At 37.6% G+C, this 21,262-nt stretch overlaps 1 protein-coding gene across 8 annotated transcripts in view; it reads left to right on the top strand.

Moving 5' to 3' along the window:
- The window catches only part of ATXN2 (ataxin 2), a 101,819-nt gene extending 81,100 nt beyond the window's left edge, over window positions 1–20,719 (top strand). For 5 of the 8 annotated variants that reach the window (XM_070770161.1, XM_070770160.1, XM_070770156.1 and 2 more), the window contains 7 exons: window positions 6,949–7,133; window positions 7,467–7,599; window positions 11,481–11,534; window positions 16,010–16,155; window positions 16,645–16,872; window positions 19,075–19,243; window positions 20,099–20,719. In XM_070770161.1, the coding sequence (XP_070626262.1) occupies window positions 6,949–7,133; window positions 7,467–7,599; window positions 11,481–11,534; window positions 16,010–16,155; window positions 16,645–16,872; window positions 19,075–19,243; window positions 20,099–20,127 (944 nt within the window). In that variant the 3' untranslated portion in view covers window positions 20,128–20,719. The remainder of the gene's footprint in view (window positions 1–6,948; window positions 7,134–7,466; window positions 7,600–11,480; window positions 11,535–16,009; window positions 16,156–16,644; window positions 16,873–19,074; window positions 19,244–20,098) is intronic. The other 3 variants (XM_070770157.1, XM_070770158.1, XM_070770159.1) reach the window with 2 other exon arrangements.
- Window positions 20,720–21,262: the final 543 nt, after the last annotated feature.

Genomic DNA, 21,262 nt, shown 5'->3' with positions numbered 1-21,262 from the left:
GGTTTTTAAGATATTCTCAGAGCTGTCCAATCATCACCAGTCAATTTTAAAACATTTTTATCACTCCAGAAAGAAACCCCATATCCTTTAGTAACTATTTTCCTCCCACGCCATGCATGTACACACTTATATCCTAGACATGCTAATACACTTTTCTCTGTAGATTGCCTGTTCTGGATATTTCGTGTGAATGAAATCATATTGTATGGAGTCTTTTGTGACTGGCTTCTTTCATTTAGCATGTTTTCAAGGTTCATCCATGTTGGAACATCTATCAATATACACTTCATTTCTTTTTATGGGTGTGTAGATACCAGTAACATTTCACTTATCCATTCATCAGTTGATGATTCTTTGGATTGTTCCACTTTGTGATTATTATGAGTGATGCTGAACATTGTACAGTTTGTATGTGGACTTAGGTTTTCATTTCTCTCTGAGTGGAATTACTGTGTTCACAGTGTGCCACACTGTTTTCCAAAGTGACTATAGCACTTTTTATTCCTACCAGTAGTATACGAGAGTCCCAATTTCTCTACATCTTCCCCAGCACTTGTTATTGTCTGTTATAATCCTCGTGGTTATAAAATAGTACTTCTTTATGATTTTGATTAGTATTTCCCTAGTGACTGATGATGTTGAGCATCTTTTCATTGACCATTTGCATACTATCTCTGGAGAATTGTTTATTCAGATATTTGACCTAGTTTTAATTAAATTATTTGCCTTTTAATCACTGACTTGTAAGAGTTCTCTATATATTCTATATACAGATCTTCTATCAGATATAAGATTTACAGATATCTTCTCCATTTTATGGTTTTTGGTTTTTTTTAACTTGATGGTGGGCTTTGCAGCACAGAAGTTTTTCATTGTGAAGGAACCTCAATTTATTTGTATTTTGGATTGTCACTTTTGCTTTTGGTATCATACTAAGAAACCATTTCCTGACTCAAGATTGTAGAGATTTACCAAGATTCCTTCTAAGAGTTCAGCTCTAACATTTAGGTTAGTGATACATTCTGAGGTAATTTTCCAGATGGCACTAGTGGTAAAGAATCCACCTGCCATTGCAGGTAGACATAAGAGATGTGGGTTCAATCCCTGGGTCACAAAGATCCCCTGGACAAGGAAATGGCAGTCTGCTCCAGTTTTCTTGCCTGGAAAATCCCTTGGACAGAGGAGACTGGAGGGCTACAGTCCATAGGGTTACACAGAGTTGGGCACAACTGAAGCGACTGAGCAAGCACGCATGCATAAGGATAGAGTCCACATTGATTCTTGCCTGTGTACATCCAGTTATCCTGGCACCATTGTTTGAAAAGTGTTTTTTCCTCATTAAATTGTCTTGGCATCCTTGTTGACATTTACTTTTCTTCCCTCGTATGCAAAGTGAAGCATACTATATGTACTGCGCTGCACCCATGGGGTTTTTTGTTTGAAGACATCGTATTTCCTAGAAATTACCTATATTACTGTATCAAGATTTTCCTTAGACTTTTTTAAAAAAAATATTTGTATATTTGTATATTTATTTGGCTGTATTGGGTCTTAGTTGCAGCGGGCAGCCTGTTTGTTGCCCTGTAGCTTGTGGGATCTTAGTTTGCAGGCCAGGGGTTGAACCCATGTCTCCTGCATTGCAAAGCATATTCTTAACTACTGGACCACCAGGGAAGTCCCTCCTTAACACATTTTTTTTTTGCCTGAGGCATATGAGATCTTAATTCCCAAACAGGGATATTCTGATTCATTTGGAAATTGCCATATATACAGTATAAGGTATGAATCCAGTTTATCTTGTTCCAAATAGCTCTCCAAAATTTTTAACCAGTTTTGTTATTCTATAGTTTACATACAATAAAATAAGTGTACTTTTAAGTGTACTTTTTGATGAGAACTACTCCAGTACCACCCATTGCAGGCAGCCACTGATCTACTTTCTCTTACTTTTTGACTTTTCTAGATATTTTTTAGTAAGTAGAATTGTGTGTTGTATTTCTGTGTGTCTAGCTGATTTGAGAATATTTCATACTATCATCTGCATCATTTTGTTCCTTTTTATTGCTGAACAAGATTCCATTTTTATGATTATATCATGGTTGGTTTACCCATTACCAACCAGTTCATGGGTATTTGGATTATTTTCAGTCTTTGGTTGTTTTCATAAAGCTTTGAAGAGCGTTTGTGAACTAATGTTTGTGTGAACGTTTGTGTTCATTTCTCTGGGTTAAATATCTAGAATTAGAGTTGTTTAGTTGTATGGTAAGTGCAATTTTAAATTAATAAGAAACTGATAAATTGTTTTCCAAAGTGGTTGTGTCATTTTACATTTCAGCTGATCAGCCATGAATGAGCATTATGGTTACTCTACATCCTTGCCAACTTTGGTATTGTCTGTTTTTTTAGTTTTAGCCTATCTGGTCTGTTACCTCATTGTGATTTTAATGTGCATTTCTTTGATAATTACTGATTTTTTTTTTTTTTTTTTAAGAAATTTTATTAATTTATTTGACTGCCTTGGGTCTTAGTTGCAGCACATGGGATCTTCATTTACTCATGCAGGATCTTTCATTTTAGACTCTCTAGTTGGAGTGTACCAGCTCAATGGTTGTTGTGTACGGGCTTAGTTGCTTCACTACATATGGGATCTTTGTTCCCTGACTGGAGATCAAACCTGCGTCCCCTGTATTGCATTAGCTATACATTTGTAATCATTGCTTTAGCTGCATCCCTAAAACTTGATGTGTTGTATTTTCATTCAGAATATTTTCTGTCTTACGATTTCTTTAACCAAAGGGCTTTAAATCTTAGTAATGTGTTTGTAATCGCCAAATACTTGGTTATTTAGGGTGTATTGATATTTCTGTTTATTTTTTCATTCCATTAAGATCAGAAAACAGAGTGCTACGAAATGCCATTTTCATCCTATATTAAGTATCCATGTGTAGTTAAATCTTTATCTGGATTTCTCTTCCATTCTGTTAAATTGTCTGTCTTTAGATAGACTACTTTCCCACCTATCCACTCCCAATATTGATTTTTTTTTCCCTCAAGTGTTTTTGACTTTTCTTTCGGTTATTTTTCCATATGAACTTGATATTCAGGTTGACTAGTGTTTTTGACTTTTCTTTCGGTTATTTTTCCATATGAACTTGATATTCAGGTTGACTACTAAAAAATCAGTTGACTTTTTAAAAACCTTTTTATTGAGAATTTCAAACATATACATATAAGCAGTTTGAATAGTACATCAATGTAAAAGTACTCATCACTCAGGTTTAACAGTTAGAAACTCACGGTCACTTTTGTTTCATCTACAACACCTCTCCCCTCCTCAGATTGTTTTGAAGCATATCCTAGATACACTATTTTATTTGTAAGTATTTTATAATTTTTAAAGAGTCTTATGAAAACAAACATAAAACACTACAGTTCTCCAAAAGTTTCCCAGTTTTTAGAGCCCAGAAACTTGTCATCCTCTGCCCATCTGCCTGCTGTTGTCTCACTTCCATATTAAAGTCCTTTTCTAATGCAAAAAAAAAAAAAAAACAAAAAACTACAATGCTATTATTACACCAGAAAGAGTTAACCAGGAGTTCCCTAATATCCTCAAATTTCTGTGGCTTTTGTTAAAATACGTATTTTTTACAGTTAATTTGTTCCAGTTAGGATTCAAGTGAGGTTTACAAGTTGCATTTGTTTTTCATGTTTAAGCCATTTTTAAAGTTATTTTATGTTGTAAATTTTTATTATGAAAATTTAGACAAGTTTTGTTCATTTATACCATTACACTGTTACCCTAGGTACCATTGTCATTTCACTAATCAATACTTTTGTATGTATCTTTAAGAGTTGTGGACTATTTCTTTTTTAAAACCATAGTTAAGGTACCATTACCTAAAATAAATTATAAATTATTTCTTGCTATCAAATATCTAAGCACGTTTTTCTTACTGCCTTAAAATTTTTTCTTAATAGTTGGCTTGTTGAGCCACAATCCAAAATCCACACTTTTCATTTGATTGCTATCTCTGTCTTAATATTAACTCTTTTTATTTATAGTTTCCCCCTCAGGTTTTCCCTTTTACATCTTATTTAAATCCAGTTTGTTTGGCTTGTATTCCTTCCCACCATCTGAACTTCATGGATTGGATCCCTGTGGTATTGGTTAAAGTGATCCTCTGTCCGCTGTAGGTCTCTGATAGTATATAAATAAGAAAGACTTGTTAAGTTTAGGTTGTATTTTTTTTAAAACCTTTACATGGAATGTTTCATAGATAGTGTGTGTAGTTTTATTAGAAGTCAGTGTCTGATCTCCTTTTTTTTCTTTCTTTGATAGTAGGAGTAACTTGGCTGCCTTATATATCCAGGATAACATTTCATACCAGCTCTTCTCTGTTTGTTTTAGCAGCACTGGCAGTGACTATCTAGCGCTAGATTCATTATTTCACTAAGGATTGCAAAATGATGACATTCTCATTCTATCATCTCTCCTTCAGTTGTTAACTGGACTGTTTCTATAAAGAAAAACTTTTACCTTGTTAAGCTATTTGGTTACCGTGAAGTACAGCTTGTAAAAGAAAGGTTACTAAACTGCCCATCATTTCAAAGCAATTTTCAAAATAATGAGTTCGTTTCCTATTATCTCCGTGACTGATGAGAGTCTGTTGTTGTTCTGTTAGTATGAACTCCTGGATGTTAACATTTGAACCACATTAAATTTATAAATATATTCTTTAGACATTAACTTAGGGGAGGATTGTTATCTTTATCTTGTCTTCTTATGCACAAACAAATTATGCCTTTCTGCTTGTTTAAATCTGTTTCTCTGTCTTCAGTAGTGTTTTTTCAGTTTTCGCCTCAGGTAGTTTCTTTTTTTATTGTTAATGTAAACTGGGTTCATCTTTCCATTGTATCTTCTAAGTAGTTACTCATGAAGTAAATTTATGAAGTGTGGTATATGAAGGCTATTGGCTGTCTTTATGTTAACTTTATATCCTGCTACTTTACTCCATCAAATAACAAAAAATTAAGGACTTGCTTCTGAAATACAGCCATAGATCATATAGGGCATATCTTTCCTTCATGGTAGTAGTACCTTTTTGCACCAAACTACCTCTCTGTCTTCTTGGTGCATGATGCAGTTCTCATTTTTGCATCCTGTGAGAAAGGATTTTGTTTGAAAATATGCTGAAGTCAGGAACATTTGGGGACAGATATTCTTGAGCGGGGAGGGTGGTTAAATAGAGTGGGATCTGAGTATTATAGGACGTTGATTAGCATCCCTGGCCTCTACCCATTTAGATACTAGTAGCTTCCTCTCCTTCCTTAACTGTGACAACCAAAAATGTCTCCAGACATTGCCAAATGCCCTTTGGTTTTTTTTGTTTTTTTTTTATGTCTTCTTTGGAGAAATGTCTATTTAGATCTTTGGCCCATTTTTTGATTGGGTCATTTATTTTTCTGGAGTTGAGCTTTGAAAGGCAAATGCCTTTGAAATGCCCTTTGAAAGGCAAAATTGGAGTCAGGGTGGGAGTCTGACTGGGGCCCAGGCCGGGCTGAGGGTTAGAGTGAGGAGTCTCCTACCAAAAAAAAAAAAAAAAAAGAAAGGCAAAATTGTTCCCAGTTGAAAACCATTGACAAAAGGAAATGGCTAAAGTATGGCCAACATAAACTGTGGTTTAAGATTAAGGTAGATTCAGACTATAGGGATTGGGACACGACCATAAAACCAGGTCTGCCTCTGTACAGATTTAAGATTGTATTCATTGTTTTTATAGTTAAAATTTTTCTTTTAGAAATCCATAAAGTTGACTAGCTTTTGGAGAGAAAAAAAAAGTGAGGATTATAAATATAAAAAGAAATAGACAAACTTTCATATGATATTTGAGTTTGGGATGGTTTTTCTTTCTTGAAGGATATGCTTTTTCAATATGAGGGAATCTCAAGATTGAATTCAGATAAATATTCTTACTAGTTTCCTCTGTTTTCAGGCTTGCTTTTCTAACCAGATAATAAGTATATATAACCAGCTTTCCTACATATCAGCAACAGTCAAGTGTTTAGCAAAAATTTCAGATGTTTTTAAGAAAATTTATCTCTACCTTGGCAATTCGTTCTGATGATTTTGTGAACATAAGTTACACATTCTTTGTGTCCTGTGGAATTGGTGGTTCACAGCTTTTTCCCTTGAGTGATTTAGTTAACATAGCACCATAAACCCATCACAGGCAACAGTCAGTGCTGTAATAAACATGTGAGAAAAAGGTACACAGAGCATGCAGCTTGCTGTTTTGTGGGGGACTGGGAAAGACATATTACAGAGATGGCAGTTGACCTAAACTGTTAATGAGAGCTTTAATGGGGCCGATTATAGGCAAGAACTCTTATTTAGAAACCTGCAACATGATAGCATGTGATAACTATGTTTGAGAATGAGCAAGAATTTAGTGGTGGAAGATTTTTAAAAATGGAGTTAAGATTAGTGTTGGGTCTCTTTTCACTTTTTTTGTTGTATTTTTGTTTTTCTTTGAGTAAAATCCAATGCCCTTCTCTAGCCATGGCATAATTTAGTGTATCAAACAGGGATGATCTGAGAAATAATATGGGAAATGTTTCATAGTGCTGTAAGAGTCTTATAATTACAGGGACTTGATCAACTCTGTGGGTCATCGCAGAGTGTCTCTGAGAATGTGGCTATCAAGCTGACCCCCTCAAGGACAAGTAAAAATTTTCCAACCTGACAGTAGGGAATTGGGGATTGAGGCTGAGGAATGGCATAGATGATAGGAAAACAGCCCATAGTGACGGAAGAGGGGTGGGTGCGGAATAGCATGGCATTTGAGAGACAGGCAGAAATGTCAAATCATGCAGAGCCTTATGGACCAGTTCATGTATTTTATGCTAAGGAGATGCTATTTTCTAATATTACATCATTTTTTCCTGCAGTACCAAATATGCCCCAACAACGGCAAGACCAACACCATCAGAGTACCATGATGCACCCAGCCTCAGCAGCAGGCCCACCAATTGTGGCCACCCCACCAGCTTATTCCACACAGTATGTCGCCTACAGTCCTCAGCAGTTTCCAAATCAGCCTCTTGTTCAGCATGTGCCACATTATCAGTCTCAGGTAAGCCTGATATGACCTAATAGCTCTTAACTGTTGTTCCATTTAAGTAAGTTTCAGTGTGATAAAGGGGTTTTCTGTATATCTTGTGTTATGTGCTATGGTGGGGGTAGACAGCTAAGGATTTGGGGGCCCCTTTTAACAGAAAGGTGCTGATCAGTGTAGGTGTTTCAAAGAAAATAGCCAAAAACAAACTGATTTAGAATTTTCTAAATTCTGTATTTATAATTTATAAGTTTTGGAAACCTGCAAACCATGAAGTTAAGACATAACTAAAATCTACTTGATTATACTGATAACTTTAATGTTTTTTCTTAATTTTTTATTTAAACACAGCATCCTCATGTCTATAGTCCTGTAATACAGGGTAATGCTAGAATGATGGCACCACCAACACATGCCCAGCCTGGTTTAGTGTCCTCTTCAGCGACTCAGTACGGGGCTCATGAGCAGACACATGCGATGTATGGTAGGAAACACTTTTTGTTTTTTCTCAGTGTGTGTCTTAATGTGTTTTAAACTTCTGTTTAAGAATAACTCTGCCTTTTATGACATTGAGGGTCAAGAATCTTAAAAAAAAAAAAAAGGAATCTGGTTCTCTCTGACCTAGTCTGTAAGTCTTGGCAAATCATTTCTGCTTCTGTTCTTGAAATTTCTCTCTTTAACTAAAAATGTAATAATGTTTGTAACAGAAGGCATCTTTTGTAGAGAAATGTATCTTCCTTCTCTTCCTCATCAGTAACATCATTTGGTATACTCTTCCTAAGGCATGCAGGAAGGTTTTTCCTTAATGAAAGCACTCTCTAGCAAGAAAACATTCTCCCTCACTCTTTATTCTGGGGGCCACTGACATTGCATATTTTTGATTGCTATTTGTTATAATACTACTGTGTTTCTTCATTATGCTGTATTTTAAGTGGTCGAAATTGTGTCATACTAGATCTGCTTTAGACAGAGTCATACTGTAAGTGTAATCAGTATGCAATGATAAAAGTATTCTATATAAAATTAAACAATATATATAAGACTACTAAGCTAAAATTGCCATCTTAGTTTTGTGGCCAGAGAACTTTGTACAAGTCAACTTTGCAGCTTTCTATAAAGTACTAAAATAATACCATTTTCAATGTTGAGAATTTAAAATAAAATTCCCACCTTATATTTTATAGAATAGGATTAATTAGTTATCTCATATTTTTCAAAATGCACCTTTAATTATTAATAGTACCAGTTTTATTGAGATCTGAATTTTGTTTTGAACTTTTTTGAGAACTCCTTTACTGTCATTTAAGTTTTCCCATTGGCATTTCAGTTTGTTTTGGAGTGGGAAAAGAGAAATTTAAATTTATTTGTACAGTTGAAAAGAGAACAACCCCTGTGAGAATGAAATTAATATTACATGCAGCTGCGTGGACCTTTTCTTTTTAAAACCTCTTTAAACTTTTTGAATGACTAAGAATGTAAAGACTTTCAGTTTTTTTAACTTTAGATTACAGTTTATAACGTTTTGTAGGTTAACAGGAATAGGACTCAGGCAGCAGCAACAACCATTGTTCTTGTCACCCAGAACTCACTTCTAATGTTTACTTTTTGGAGCCATGCTCCTTTCCCACTGGTACACTAATCATAGAAATTTTATGTGACTTTTTTTTAATATAAAATACTTTTCAGATCTTACTTTTCCACACTTAAAATCTTTTATTGTTGATTATACTCTTTAAATTTAAATAATGTGCTTGTAACATTTTGAAAACCTTTCAAGAAACCCATCCATAATTTAATTGAAAGGTTGACAGACTAATTTGGTTTATGATTTTAGTTATGATCTCCTGTCATTGGGTTGTCTTGCTGCTGCTAAGTCGCTTCAGTCGTGTCCGACTCTGTGCGACCCCATAGACGGCAGCCCACTAGGCTCCCCCGTCCCTGGGATTTTCCAGGCAAGAACACTGGAGTGGGTTGCCATTTCCTTCTCCAATGCAGGAAATTGAAAAGTGAAAGGGAAGTCGCTCAGTCGTGTCCAACTTTTTGCGACCCCATTTTTCAGGCAAGACTGCTGGAGTGGGGTGCCATTGCCTTCTCCGATTGGGTTGTCTTAACCCGAACTAATTATGTTGTGAAAAGGCATCACTGATTTATCACACTAAGTTTTACACAATTTGTATATATTTCAACATTTTTCCAGTTTGCTAAAGTCTTAGGTGAAAAGTTCATAATGATTGTTTATACATACATTTCTGAATATATCATGATATAACAAGTGGAAAAACATTTCTTTCTTCCCATTTTCTGGCATACTCCCTTTGGAATAAGATCTGAAACTTTTGAGCTAAAATTTCCGTTGCTTTTAGAGAATAGCTATTTGTATGCCCATGCCTTTTGAGATACTGTAGTAATACTGTTGAGCAGAATCTTTCTCCTCAGTGTATTCACTCACTGCCAGCCTGGCTTTGTCTTTTGAATGGATATTCATTGGTTTGAAACATCCAGTACAGTACAGTAAATACTATATTTGAGGCACTAATGGTTTTATAACTACTTTGCAAAATATTTCCATTTGAAAAGCAGTTGGTCTCAGACTCTGAAGTCCATTCAGATGTGGGTAAACAGAAAAATACTGCAAAGAAACAAAATACTAGACCTAATGTCCAGTGAAACTTAGAATGAACTAGTCATCAAAGCTACTTATTTGATGCCAGGAGAAAGTTGGCTCAACCATATCTGAATTAACTCTCCTACGATTTACACAGATTGAGTTTTATTGATGTCTGTTGATGAGGGTAGGCTAGGGGCAACGCTGTACCTAGATTTGGTATGATTATTTTTGGTTCTCTTTTGGACACTACATACGCTGAAGAAGACACCAGGAAATGAATTATTTTGTTATTTACTGCAATAAACCATAATTTAATCTGCTGTAGCAAGTTTATTAATTCATCAGTGATTTATTTTAGGTCTTACAGATTTTTAAGTCAGACTTTAAACTTTTACAAATTTTTGTACATTTTGTTTTGTCTGTAAAGAATACAAATTTTTAAGTACATTATTTTAAACTGTAAGTTAAAATTTGCATAGAAATGCTAATTTTATACTCATTTCTCTTAAACAGTTTATATTTTATATTCCAAAAGGAACTAGATATTTTTAGTATGGATTATTTTTTAAGCTATATCCTATCTAGATTTTTTTTTTAATACAAACAAAAAATATGCACCCAGATGTTGATGACAGTTGTTATGTTACCTTTTTGTCATTTATTAATCATTACGGTCATAGCAAGAGCCTTTGAGAATAGAAATGACTACAAAATGAAAGGCTGGTTATTGTTTTAAAATTTTTTGGCATATTAACTGTAAGTATGCTAACAAATCCTTGAACGTTTATTTAAGGTACTAGGAGAAATATATTCTAGGTTTGTTGACCTTGTATTCTTTCTAGCTATCTTAGGAGAGACTCTGATCACAAACTTCATCTCTTTGACCTTAATTTCACTTTCATCACTGCGTCTGCCCTCTTTCTCCAAATAAGTTACTTTTTGTTTCCTTAACATCTAGTCTTAAAATTCTTCTGATTTTGTTTCATTCATCTTGTTTTGTTTTCCCTTTTAGAAATAGTAATAATGAAACTTTCTCTGCTAACTAAAGCCATCAGGAAGAGTTAAATCCAGAATCTTTTTCTTTGGGTTTATTTTTGGTAGTTTAATGCAGATAAATTCGAAAGTACAGTAGGCAGAAAGATGTAAAGTGCACCTATTAATCCTCTCCCTTACAACCTCCTGTTAATGTTTTGGTGCATATCCTTCCAAGTGTACTTATGCACCCACGCACACCCCTTTATGTAGACAGTTTAATAAGAAATGATATCACACTCTTGTTTAATATTAATATTACTATGTTTCTCAGTTTTTGGATCCATTCCCAGATGCGTAGTAAACATCTTACAGAACAAGCTGTAAGGTGACATTTCTGTTAGTAATGATTGGCAAAATTGGACTAGTCTTTTGAATGAAATTTGGTAAATATTGTTTTATATTGGTATATTTTTTATATTAGAGTTGTTCAATGGAATGCAATGTTGGTCTTTTTATTAGATAATGACTTTATTCCTTTCGTTTAAGCAAATGAGCAAGTGGAACTCGACCGCCCAATACAGAAGAAAAAAGTGTCTTTCACTTCAGCTCCATCTTACTTAATTTTGTAGTAATGTTTAAAGTGCTTGTCATCTCTTATAAAATAAGAAAAATGAATTATGCATGAATACAAAAAGAAATTACTAAATATGTCAACCTTTCCAGAAAATTAGGAAAATGCACACCTTAAAAGGCTAATTAACCTTTCTATTTCCCAAATTCAGCATGTCCCAAATTACCATACAACAAGGAGACAAGCCCTTCTTTCTACTTTGCCAGTGAGTTGGGTTTTTTATACTAATTTTAATTTGAACAGTAAAACACTTTTTAAAGAATACATGTTAAGGGAGTAGACTTGTTGAGCAATCTTTTCCTTGTGCCAGACAAAATCATTAAAAAATACATATATCTAAAAATAATTCAGAGTTTTTAAAAAGGAAGTATAACCCAGCTTAAGAAAGCTGGAGTTAATTTAAAAATTGACTTGTTTCAGAAATAAATTTTTGCATACCAAGCAAATATGTGACTGTTTCGGAATGCCTAATACATTCCTTGTTCAGAGAAAATCTTCCTGAACAGCCTTTTTTCATAGCAAAGCAAAACAAGCCACAAGTGTAAAATATACAATTTTTTAAAAAATATATATCCTGGTAAGAAAAAATTTATTCTTACAAGGATTTTTATTTGAGTAGGGTTGAAATACTACGGGAGAAGCGTTCCTGTATTTTCAATCCTTGCATGACTACAGGTTTAAAATATTCAGGTAGCAGACACCTCATGGATGTCTTGAACTTAAGCAGGAAAACATGATCTAGCAGCCACCAGAGATTACCTTGAGTAACACCAGCCCCTCTCAGCAGTGGAAAGGTAGATGATTGCTCTTAAATGGAGAAAGTCTGAGCAGGGATTTCTTTTAGAAATGAACTTGTAAGGTTTGTTTTCTCTATTTGTAGGGAAATCTTAAGGCTTATTCATGGACTTTTGGTATTTGGAAGGGGAAGTCACTAACTTGCAGAAACGGATGATAGTGTAGTATGTGGTCACTTTATGTGAAATACTGTTTTCTCAAGACTATTAAGGATTAAAATGTTATCATAGAGACTAAATTTTAAATTATTTTGGAATAACTGAATGTCTGAATATACTAGGTGGCAAATTTTAAAAAGCATTGAGAAAACATTTTGACATTAATTGTGCCTTGGTATCCAAAAATAAGTGCGTACATATTATTTATTTGGTGCTAGGAAATGTTAACAAATTTAATCCTTTAATAGATGCTCTTTAAAAAGGAGTCTTGCTGTGTATATAACTATTGAAGGGGAATTCTGTATGTGGTATAGTATATAAAAGACAGTGTCAGTAATTCTAATGTACTCAGTTTGAGGTCTCAAATGTAGTTATCCTCACCATCTTACTGTCTCTGTTAGTAGATTTGGAGTCAGTTTCCTGGTAAGTAGCTAAAAGCTTAATCACCACACCTAAGCATTAACTGCCTTAGCACAAGTTTCCCTAAAAGAGAATATCAGTATTTTTTAAAAGAAACTAATAGCGGGGCTGCAGTTTGTGATTTAATTTGCTGCTTTATACCCCACCTCCTTCTAAATAAGCTTTTTGCCCTGTTTTTTTTGGTCTAGTTGCCTTTTATTCCCCTTTTAAAGTTTTCCACTTTCCTTCACTTCTTTGCTTCTGATTTTACCATCGAAACTAAAAGTTGGAAGATTTTGTTTCATTTTTGAGGTTTTGCCGTGCTGGTGATCTCTCATGACTTGTGCATCCAAGGCCAAAAATGAGAAAACCTAGTTAGAAATTAAATGCACAGCTCTGTGGACTCAGTTGGCTTCAGTAGGATCAGTTATGGCCTAGAAAACTTTTTGGACTGTGGTTATCTGGTGGAGAGCTAAATCAGAATTTTTAAGAAAAATCACTTTATTTTTAACCTCTCTGGAATCTTTAGCTAATGAGTATGTATAATAATAGCAGTTAAATGATAGATTTAGTTTAAGAAAGCCCAGAATTTTCTGCCTTTCACTCTCCACTTTTCCCTTTCTCTAATTCTCTTACTTTCCTCATTTACTCTAACTTGGTTCCTTTCTCTCTCTCTCTCTGCCCACCCCACCCCAACCCCTCCTCCTCTTTTAAAAATTTCCCTTCTACCCTAGCTGTGTTTGTTCCTTTCTGAAGTGAGCTTTCAAGGAACCAAAGTATATTTTTGTTATTACTATTAAAGTCTAGTTTCTACATTTTCCCCAATTAGCTACTCAGTTTTCGTATTTGAAGGGGAAAAGAATTCCTGGATAAGGTACTTGCTTAGCAAGTGTCTTTTCAGAAAGATGATAAACAGAGGAAGATATTTCTAATCAGACATGCTTACATTTTATTTTCCAGCCTATGATGTCTGTTTAAATCTGCTTAATTTTTCTTATAATGCATTGTAGTTTATTGATGTTCAGTTAGGGAGAAGATGGGTTTTTTTACACATTCAGCTCGGACTACTTGAAGTATTTGTGCTATGAATGTAAATGAGATATAGATAGCCTTTTAGTATTGGCAAATAAATCCAGAGGTGCCTTTTAAAAATGCATGATAAAAAATACTTCTGTCTTTATTTTTCTCAAAGTAATATCAAGGTTTTAACATTTTTCTAATTGGTGGATAATTAGTTAATTATGAGACTTCATGGGCATAATTATTCTTTGTAATGGCCATTCTTTTTTTTTTTTTTTTTTAACGTGTGAAAATCAAATAGCACCCAGCTAGAGTTGGTTGATGTTACTTTTTATTTTCTTATTACTTTGCTTACAGAATAATTAGAAAGGAAAGTTAAATTTTCAGTACAAAAATTTCTTGAATAAATATGGTTAAATAAGTAGAAACCCTATGAGATTCTATAGTCTACCTCTATGAAACTTATAAATAAGAATTTGGATACAGGAATTGCTTTCCAGTTTAAGATTTACAAGAGCAGAGGTTCAAAATTTATGTCAAGTCTTTTAGACCAAGTGCCTAGACAGTTTGTGGAGATCTGCAAGTTAATTTAAATGATGATGAATGGCCTTTTAATAAGCCAATGAAGTAGGGGAAAAGACACTATTTTCATAAATTCATGGGATTGTGAAATTCAAGAAAGCTGTTAGTACATTATTTTTTTCCACCTCCCAGGTATCAGTCACTGACTTGTTAAAAAAAAAACACCCAGAGAATATGTTGCCAGTTTTTCTTGTTAATATGTTCAATGTATGTTAACTGTTATAGTTAGGGGATTTTCCCAGTGTATAAACAGAAGTGCTTTGTTGAATCTAATCTAGATGTTAACTTAGTATATACTCCCACTAGGTGTTAGCCGTGGATGCACAGGTGATCCTAGCGCTGGCTCTTTGCCTCTCCTTCTCTCTTTAAAGGGTACCTATGCAGTTGAGGAGATAACCAGTTGGGCTGGAATGTTGGTAGCCCCTGGCCCTACAATGTCAAGTATTATAGAATTGTTTCATGTGCCTAACCTTCTGCATAACATTTACATGGGATTCACCCAGAGCCATCTCTGCTGGTGACTCTCAGCAGCCGGCCTACTAGACTACTGGAGTCAGGGTGCCTGATCCCAAAGGTGCTTGCTTCTCCCTATGAGTTCCCTGTGCGTAACATCATATGAAGAACATGAGGAAGTATTTTGAAATTGTTTCTGTGTATGGGCATAGCTTCTCAGGGATTTCAGGATTGATTTGAGAGAAGGCTGGAAATCACACATTGACTTCTAAGAGGTATGTCTTGAGAAGACTGTCCTCAACTCATAGCCACATCATGGTTAGATTTGTATCAGTGTGCTATATTAGTAGTCACCGGAAGCAGTGAACCCGTCTTGTGCTTTTGATTCTCAGATTGCTGTATTGGGATGACATGAACAAATATCTGATCTCCCTGTTTTGTGCCAACGTATGGTCAGTGCTGACAGTTACAAAGAATTGGCTTTGCATTCTTACCTTCAATGAACACATTTTTACTTAAACTAAATCATCATATTTCCTTTGAAGTTACCCTAACTAGTAAAATTTTTTCTAAAGGCTGTGATGCTTTGAAGGGAGTTCAGTTTTCCTAAATACATAGTTTGGGTAATCCTAAATTATAAAACAAAGGTGAGAGATCTTGAGCGGGGAGGCCCAGGGAACAAACTGAGCAGCAAAGTGGCTTCTGTAATCAGCTGAGAGAGATTGTGGTCATTTGGCCCTGAAGATAGAGCCCTGACCTTGCCACACACCTTATCCAGCCCCTTACTGCAGCTTTGATACCATCTGTGCCCATAGGACACTGCGCCAGCTCCAGGGCAGTAGCATGGTGAGGTTAGCCAGATGATGGCCTTGAGCTACTGTGTGTGTGTGTGTGTGTGTGTGTGTGTGTGTGTGTGTGTGTGTGTGTGTGTGTGTGTGTTAGAGAAAGATTGAATTATTTCTGTCTGCTTTTAAGTTCTGCTTTTAAGTTGCTTTTTCAGGAAAACCTAGTGACTGTTATAAAAGTAAATTTAAACTGATCAGATTTAGATACAGTATGTATGTTATTTGAATAAAATGCTAGTCTGATTGGTAAGCAGTAACTTGACTTTTTTTTTTTCAAGAAGTGGATGGATTAAATGGAGTCAAATATAGAGATGGGTTAGGCATTGAGCATCAAGAAAGCTGTTGAGCTGAAAGTTGATGAGGCATAGAAGTGCAATGAAGACTACCACACACATCAATTATACACACTCCTTTTTATTTCACTTTAGTTTCCACTGGCTCCCTTGCTCAGCAGTATGCGCACCCTAATGCCACCCTGCACCCACATACTCCACATCCTCAGCCTTCAGCTACGCCCACCGGACAGCAGCAAAGCCAGCATGGTGGGAGCCATCCTGCGCCCAGTCCTGTTCAGGTAAGACACTCAGAGGCCTTCACCAGAATCGCCGCATCGTTCTGTTTACTGAGTGTTTTTTCCAGTGCCAGGCAAGATGCTAGGTACCACGTGATCAAAACACTTAGCAGCCCTGCCTCACCTAGGAGCCAGCGTACAGCTCTGCAGGCTGTGCCCCCAGTTTTAATCACCTTAAGGTACATATTGAGAATAAGGTGGTTAGGTAAGTTCTGAAAATTTTACCAATATAGAAAATTCTAACAAGGAATTTGCTTGGAACTTTTTTAAAACTCTCATTTCTAATGTTTATGTTATACGATTTTGTTTGTTTTCCTATTAGTTTCTTTAGTTGTGCTTTTTAAGAAGGCACTTAAGGAGCTCTTTGCTCCAGTTCCCTGGAGCAGTACTCTTGGTTCCCACTGCTTGGTTGAGGGCTTGCAGTCTGACAATCAGGCTTGTATCCCAGAAAAGAATGTCTCTTAATCTGTACTCTTTGCTGTCACTTTGCAGCACCATCAGCACCAGGCCGCTCAGGCTCTCCATCTGGCCAGTCCACAGCAGCAGTCTGCCATTTACCATGCGGGGCTTGCGCCAACCCCACCTTCCATGACACCTGCCTCCAATACACAGTCTCCACAGAATAGTTTCCCAGCAGCACAGCAGACCGTCTTTACCATTCATCCTTCTCATGTTCAGCCGGCTTACACCAATCCACCCCACATGGCCCATGTACCTCAGGTAAACCTGCTTTAGCCAACTTTTTGTGAAGACCAAGTAGGATATGAAAGTTATCAGATAAGCAGCAAAGAGCCAGATGTTCTTCAAGCTAGGAACCCCTGTGTGTGATGCCATCTGCTTGTCTCTTCTTTCCCACTCAAATACATGTGATCTGGCCTTAAATGAATGTTTGTGTGGTTTTGTAATGGGATCAGTGAAGTTGCTGATTGGTCAGTCTTTTGACATTTCCCAACTGAGGCCTTAAAAATACCTTTGACTCTGGAATGCAACCTAGTTCTTTCCTTACTGTGTCTGCATTGCTCTGTTTCTGTTTATATAGCTTTCTCGTTGCTATATATACACGTATATGTACACATACTCCCCCCACACCTCTCTTTCTCTCTCTCTCACACACACACACACACACACAGGTCTGGCAAACAAGATGGGATTTTACAAATTCTCAACTCTGAGATGACTGCCCTGGGACTGTCCACTTGAATGTTAGTCACCTGAGTTCCTAAGAAATCTCTCCATTTGTTTCCCTGGCTATTCCTAAATCTGCTTTGACCATACGTTGTACTTCTTGAAAGGACTTGGCCTTGTACATTGGTGCTGTGTGATTTGAAGCTGGAAGCGCCCAGGTGTTCCCATTTTTCTTAAAGAGCAGATCCGGAAGCACTTGGGGCTCACCTCTAGCATAAGTTTCTAAAGGTTGAAAGGTGTGGTTGCTGCTGACTAAAGTCCAATGCGATCCAGGGCCAATTTGAATTGTCTTAATGAGGAGAAGGAGCTGCACTGAAGTTGGACTTTTAACACTGTCCTTTGAGGCCCTCCCTGGAGCTGTTAAGGGTGGATCGGCTGTATTTGATGTCTCTTTTTGCTGCTTTCATAACAGAACTCTCTTAGGCAGGTCTCAGCTTAAACTGCCTCACTGAACTCCGTTTCATGTCAAGCAGTGCACCCCTGAGGCTCTGGCATGGTGGGGCTGGAGATGCTGCTCAGTTGGAGCTAACTCTCAGAAGGCGACCTTGTAACTAGAGTTCCACAGCTCTGGGAAGTCTGGGCATCCTCCCCAGCAAACGGGCAGGTTCTGTAGTGTGGTGCACTGCAGTGGATGAGTTGCTTTTGATGGTGGGGAGGGGAGGTGGTTTGGTCAAGTGTGGGGCAGCATTGTTTGGCTGAATCAGGAGCTTTGTGAGACCTGGGGGCCGGTAGATGTCTAGCAGAGGCTGGTGGCTAAGTAGTTACGTGAATTTATATCTAAGTTGGGGTTCCTAAAACCTCACTTTTGTGTTTTTGTGCTGAAAGAACAAAAAGGTTAACATCTGCAGGGAAGTCCAGATGTGCCCTGGGTCTACTTGAACGTGTTAGAGTCAAAACAGGGTTTCCTTCAAGGCTTATATCATGGTGCACAGTATTGGAGGAGGAATTGAGGACTCGTCCTCCTCGCTCTGCAAATCTTTGCAGAGCTGGGTTCCAGCTGTTTGGGCTAAAACCTTTCCAATTTGACAGGGAGACGTGGTTGAACTCACTATCACTTGGTACAGGGACACTGGGTTGGCCCTGATGATTTCAGATTACCCCTCCCCACCTAACTGGAGCCATTCACTGCAACTCCTCCTGCTGCTGCTTTATCGGCGGATCTTTCAGCAGAGCAAAGGAGCCTGAGAGTTTCTCACTGCCTTGACTCATTCTTCACTGAGGTGTGCTGGTGAGCAGGCGAGAAGCAGGGGAGGAGCAAAGAGAATATAGAACAGGAGTTAACAGTTCCCACTTACAATGTAATCTGCTTTCTTACCTGAAAGGGATAATTCAGGCCCCACATGGAAGCCAGAGTCTAGAAGCATCATTGCATGTAGCCTCCTATTAGTTTGAAAAAGCTGCGCTTGGATCAGGGATCTTCTTACCTTTGTGAAGACCTTGCCCCATACATAGAATCCAGTCATCAGAAATGCTGAAGCCTAGGACATGGCAGCCCTGACTGTTACCAAGGCTCGTTGGGTGCCTGCCCCCTCAGCCTTGCAGAATCTGCCAAAAGGTGAAGCATGTCTATAGGTCAACTAATGGATCCAGTAGGAAATGTCCCCAGAGAAAAGAAAGGGCCCTGAGGGCCCACTGTTGCCCTTTCCTGAGAGCCCCAACCCAGTGAAAGGAACACAGTTGACATGTTGTTTAAGCTGGAGATGTTGCCTGTATGCGTAAAAGAGCTCTCTGTTTCAGGCTCATGTACAGTCAGGAATGGTTCCTTCTCATCCAACTGCCCATGCGCCAATGATGCTAATGACGACACAGCCACCCGGCGGTCCCCAGGCCGCCCTCGCTCAAAGTGCACTACAGCCCATTCCAGTCTCGACAACAGCGCATTTCCCTTATATGACGCACCCTTCAGGTGAGGCGTGTGTGTGCAGGGGCCGCCGGGCACCCCAAAGCATTCTGCTCGCACAGGTCGAATGGCAGGCAGGGCCAGCGCTTCAAGCCCCGCATCCGAGAACTAGCAAGACCCGTCAGAGTGTGCACAGTAGGGACTGTGATGATCAGTTCAGTGTCAGGACCTGAGGCTTCCGGGAGCCTAGGCTGTGTGTGTTCTGATGGTATATAGGATCTGGCTTGATGAGAAGCAGCAGCAGCATTCTGTGTAGCTGATGCATGCTTAGGACTCAGTTGGCCTTCCTTGTTATGCTAGGCTGGACAGGGCAGTGTTTTCCTTCCTGAGTCCCAACAGTCTGGCATGTGGGGGGTTACCACCATGGCAGAGTTTGACTGTAGCTCTGGAGACTACTACTGACGAGAAAGTGCTGTGTATGGATTGGTTTTGAGTATAGAATTAGCTCCAGTCTATGCCCTGACAGGAAGAGAATGCCTGTGATTGTGCGCTAGTACTTGATGGCAGCGGCCATGGCGAGATTTCACAGTCTAACCTGTTACTCTGAAAGCAGCACTGGTGCTTGGCTATTATTTGGGGAGGGGATATGTTAAGGCCTTTTTTGTACCCCATGAACAACAACTCTTCTGGGAGTTTTATCTGAAATGGTTTTATGTCTGACTGGTCTGTTTCTACCCACCCACCTACCTCTCCCCATTTTGGTACAGATGCTGGGGGGTTGGGAGGGTACAGAGTGAATTAAATTTTGAGTCTTGTTCAGCTAGCACAAGGATAGCTTACAGTCATGTGCTGCAGAAACACTAGGCTAATGTGCAAGTGTTGCCAGTTTTCTGTTTAAATATTCACTTTTCTTTTTTACAGTACAAGCCCACCACCAACAGCAGTTGTAAGGCTGCCCTGGAGGAACCGAAAGGCCAAATTCCCTCCTCCCTTCTACTGCTTCTACCAACTGGAAGCACAGAAAACTAGAATTTCATTATTTTGTTTTGAAAAAATATATGTTGATTTCTTGTAACATCCAATAGGAATGCTAACAGTTCACTTGCAGTGGAAGATATTTGGACCGAGTAGAGGCATTTAGGAACTTGTGGGCTGTTCCATAATTCCATATGCTGTTTCCAAGTCCCGCAAGTACCCCAGCTCTGCTTGCTGAAACTGGAAGTTATTTATTTTTTAATGACCCTTGAAAGTCATGAACAACACATCAGCTAGCAAAAGAAGTAACAAGAGTGATTCTTGCTGCTATTACCGCTAAAAAAAAAAAAAATCAAGACTTGGAACACCCTTTTACTAAACTTGACAAAGGTTCAGTAAATTCTTACCGTCAAACTGACGGATTATTATTTATAAATCAAGTTTGATGAAGTAATCACTGTCTGCAGTGGTTCAACTTTTAAGTTAAGGGAAAAACTTTTACTTTGTAGATAATATAAAATAAAAACTTAAAAAAAATTAAAAAATAAAAAAAGTTTTAAAAACTGATACCAAGTTAATGTGTGTTTGTATGAGCTATTTCCATTATAGGATACTGAGTATCAGGGCAGGAGGGCTGACTGCTTTCTTAATACCCTTGAAGGTTAGCTGTCAAATGATTTTTCTTCTTCACCTTTAGTTCTGGTTCAAGGTATCTCTAGAAAAAAGACAAGACTGAGAGATGTTCTCTGTGGTGGCTAGAGGTCTGCTTCAGAAGGAGGAAGGCTGGCCAGAGTTGGGCAGCACCGAAGGTCCCCGTCCTCAGCCTGACGTTGATTCTGTAAGCTTCCTTTTTAATATCTCCGGAACCCAGATAAGTCAGAGGTTGTCCTGATTCAGGCATCTGTGTTTTACCAGTAGGGGGCAGGAGACACACACTCACAGTTGTAATAAAGGAATCCAGAGGGCTGAAAGGATGCAGCAATGCACAAGATAAACCCTAAGCATTTGTTAGGTGTCTTGGTTTTGTGGGAGGAGGATAAACTGGAAAAATACCTATTTTTCAGAGAGTGTAGTCATAATAGAACCTTTAAATACTGCAGTTAACTAATC

Source organism: Bos indicus, chromosome 17 (genome assembly GCF_029378745.1).
Source record: "Bos indicus isolate NIAB-ARS_2022 breed Sahiwal x Tharparkar chromosome 17, NIAB-ARS_B.indTharparkar_mat_pri_1.0, whole genome shotgun sequence".
In the NCBI taxonomy this organism is placed as follows: Eukaryota; Metazoa; Chordata; class Mammalia; order Artiodactyla; family Bovidae; genus Bos; species Bos indicus.
This window is presented reverse-complemented; position numbering and strand designations above follow the sequence as displayed.